This window comes from Mus caroli, chromosome 9 (genome assembly GCF_900094665.2).
Source record: "Mus caroli chromosome 9, CAROLI_EIJ_v1.1, whole genome shotgun sequence".
Lineage (NCBI taxonomy): Eukaryota > Metazoa > Chordata > Mammalia > Rodentia > Muridae > Mus > Mus caroli.
In genome coordinates this window covers 33,970,912-33,974,545 of record NC_034578.1, presented here as the reverse complement: position 1 = coordinate 33,974,545, position 3,634 = coordinate 33,970,912, and the positions used below count along the sequence as shown (strand labels likewise).

General features: G+C 38.5%; 1 protein-coding gene across 1 annotated transcript; it reads right to left on the bottom strand.

Moving 5' to 3' along the window:
- Window positions 1–1,704: 1,704 nt before the first annotated feature.
- LOC110301631 (olfactory receptor 145-like) lies at window positions 1,705–2,740 on the bottom strand. The gene has a single exon (XM_021172179.1). The coding sequence runs from the start codon at window positions 2,720–2,722 to the stop codon at window positions 1,790–1,792; it is 933 nt and encodes a 310-aa protein (XP_021027838.1). The 5' UTR covers window positions 2,723–2,740; the 3' UTR covers window positions 1,705–1,789.
- Window positions 2,741–3,634: the final 894 nt, after the last annotated feature.

Below are 3,634 nucleotides of genomic sequence, written 5' to 3'. Positions count from 1 at the left end.
AAAGATGAGGATAAGAGAAACAGGCAGGAAAGCTGAGTCTGAAGGTTTGGGTAACCTGGGTCAAACAGCCAACTGCTGCTCCATAATTGTGCCAGGCTCCAGTGAAAAAACAAGAACATAGAGACATAAACAGATGAATAAGTGACTTCCAGACTCCCCTACTCCTCTGTTCTAGCTCAGGGTAGCCTCAAAGCCATTCTTCTGTCTCAACAGATGTTTCCCCAACATCTATGCTAATTAGTCTGCTTTGGTTAACTCCTATAGCAAATCGTTTGTCACTGCAATCTGGGTAATCCTGGAGTAAAAACACAACAGCTATAAAATTGTATATTATATCAAAAAAAAAAACCTTAATCTCACTGAGCAAATAGGAGGGCAACAAGCCCACCAGAGCCATTCATTTGTAAGACTCCTATTTCTTTGTGCTGAGTGAAGTAATCATAGGAAAGAGATTAGACCAACCAGACCTATCCAGGACTCTATTTTACTTGATTTCTGATGTTTAAATTACATTTTCCCCAAGTTTCTTTTCCCTGTCACCCAAAATGAGAAAATAGTTCAAGAAAGCTGGAGAAAGAAGAAATTGTTTCTGTTTAATAGATGAAGAGAACCAAAAGACTATTTTTCATTGATATTTTTAAAAATTCATATTTCTAGCCAACTAACACTTAAGAATCCCAAGAGAAAAAAGTCTTCTCACCGTGACATCAAAAACACAAAACGAAAAGTTAAAAATAAAAGTGTTAAATCACTAAAATAAGTTTATCTCATCCATAAAATTCAATGCAAATAAATTGTCTCTTCTATAAAGAATTTTTTGATGTTGCTTTGATAAATAAATGCATGTCCTCAATTAGTCATTGCTCCCTTAAGCTACCTAGAACCTTACTTGGTTATCCTGAATCACAGATTGCTCCATCAAGGCTTAACTACCTAAACTCACATCCCCCAAAAGTCTAAATGACATTCATCTGTCTTAAAATAATATATACCTTCACATTCACTGTCTTGATAAATGCTAAGCCTTTGGAAGTCCTATTGCAAAGATTCATGTTGTTGAGTTCCACAGATGGTTGCAATCTTAATGATAACCACATAACACAGGCTTATTTTTTCCTTTTCACTTGGTCTAGACCAACTTTAAAAAGTTGTTTGTATTGCCTCTTGATAATAATGATGATGATAATCATGATCATGATTATTATGAAAAATATTTTTGACAAGTTATGGCTAATTGTTGTAAATAAAATCAGATTTTAATGTGTTGTCAAAGTTGTAATAGGGAAATTAGCAAAAGAAAAAAGCACAGCATAAAAAAACACAAGGCAAACTGAAATCCAACCACCTAGATTTGAATGTATTTGTGAAATCAGTTTTTACTTACTAGGTAACAATATATTTCTGAGTTCCCAATAGTTGATAATTTAGACAAATTAATTGCTTTGGAGGCCTTTTCAAGAATAAGTGGTCTGCAGAATTATAAACTATACATAAAATTAAGAAATCTGGGAAAAGTTTAGGCAAAGCAAAGGTCAGGAAGAAAAGAGCTGTATTAAACTCTTGTTCAAAAGTAAACATTTGAAACTCTTCTTTCTGGGCTGAATGCTGTTCACTGGTAGAGGAATTGGCTGGTATCCATGAAAATTTTAGGTTAATTTTCTAGGGCCATGAACTTTTTATGCAAAAAGACAAAAATAACCAGACCTTGAGCCCCTCATGGCAACACTGCACCTTCTTATGAACATTGCTCATTGACCAATCATACCACTAGAGCTCATAACACAGCTCCTCAAGAAAATATTCTCCTGTCCAAGGTTTTCCTTACAGCAACTTTGACATCCTTATTTCTCAAGCTATAGATCAGAGGATTCAACATAGGTACTACAATTGTATAGAACAAGGAAGACACCTTTCCTTGGTCAAGGGACAAAACAGAAGGTGGCTGGAGATACATGAAAGCTCCAGAACCAAAGAAAAGACAAACCACAATCATGTGGGAGCTGCAGGTGCTGAAGGCTTTGGACATGCCCTCTGTGGAATGCATTCGAAGAATGCTAGAGAGGATGAGGGCATAAGAAATGAAGATGGTAACAATGGGCACACCGATATCAAAACTCACAAAAATAAAGACTACCAGTTCATTCACATAGGTGCTAGTACAGGAGTGCTCCAGAAGGGGAAGAATATCACACATATAGTGGTTGACAAGGTTGTCAGCACAGAAGGTCAGCCTTGCCATGGATATGGTGTGGGCCATGGCTCCAACAAAACCCATTAAATATACACCAAACAAAAGGAGTAAACAAACCTGGGGAGACATGGTGACCATGTACATCAGGGGGTTACAGATGGCAACATAACGGTCATATGCCATGGCTGACAGAATAAAAGACTCAGAGATAACAAAAAAACAGAAGAAAAACAACTGTGTCATGCACCCTGGATGTGAGATGATGTTCTTCTTTGAGATAAAACTCATCAGCATTTTGGGGGAGATAGTAGAGGAATAGCAGAAATCTATTAAGGAAAGATTGAAGAGAAAGAAGTACATAGGGGTGTGCAGGTGAGAGTTCAGCCCAATGAGAGAGATCAAGCCCAGGTTCCCCACCACAGTCACCATATAGAAACCTAGAAACAGGAAGAATAGGGGCATGCGGAGTCCTGGCTGGTCTGTCAGGCCTGCAAGGATGAACTCTGTCACAGAGGAATTCTTGGCAGTCATTCTTCTCAGGAACACGGCCTGTGTGACAGAGAAGAAAACCAGTGAAGAAAAAGAAGAGTCATCACCATCCTCAGAAATCTATGGTCTCCCTGTGAAAATGGAATCCAAAGGAGGTTTGTACTATGGTAGGAAGTTATAAACTATGTACAGTGAGTAGAGGTGAACTAACTTCCAGAACATGGTAAGGGCTACACTTATCCTCCAGAATAAAGGGGTGAATATCTCTTAGATCCTTTTACCATACCCTACTCTACACTAGTTTCTGATACCTGTACCTCTTCTCAGCAATGAATCTTAACAAACAGAATATATCATAACTCTAGGTCAGCACTATAGAGTAACAATTTGAAGTTGTGTTTCCTACAATCTCTTAGCTCAACTACACATAGGCTTAGAAATAATAATGTTCTAAGCTAACACTTAGTTAGGGATTACTGGGGAAAGGACTAAGCATAGAGCATAGACCATAGAGCAATCCACACTTTACAAAGGAGATATGGAGTTACCAAAGTCACAGACCCTCCGGACTTCAGGCAGAAGGGGACATCTAGCAGACCCAAACAGAGCCTGCATTACTAACCCTTGTTTCATGGCTGCTCAGGGTCAGAGAGGCACATACCTTCCTTGACTTGCAGCAGGGATGTTCTGCCTACTATCTTTCCTCTGATGTGTTCTGAGGAAGAAAAAGACCTGGTCAATAGAAGACAATAGCTTGGAGCTTAGATCTTCTCCTTTCTTGGATCAAAGCTCAGGCTGTTTTATCTTATAATCCTCCCTGTTCTGACAATATTGACTAACAGTTGTTGTTATCCAGTGTCCCCTGTTATTCCTGCCTTTGAATAACAGAATAAGACTGTCATTCTTGTTTGAAGTTCTCAAGGGCCTGGTTATGAAGACAGAGGATCTCTTAGG

Coding starts and splice junctions, on each gene's coding strand:
- LOC110301631 (XM_021172179.1), bottom strand. CDS start 2,722: ATGACTGCCAAGAATTCCTCTGTGACAGAGTTCATCCTTGCAGGCCTG.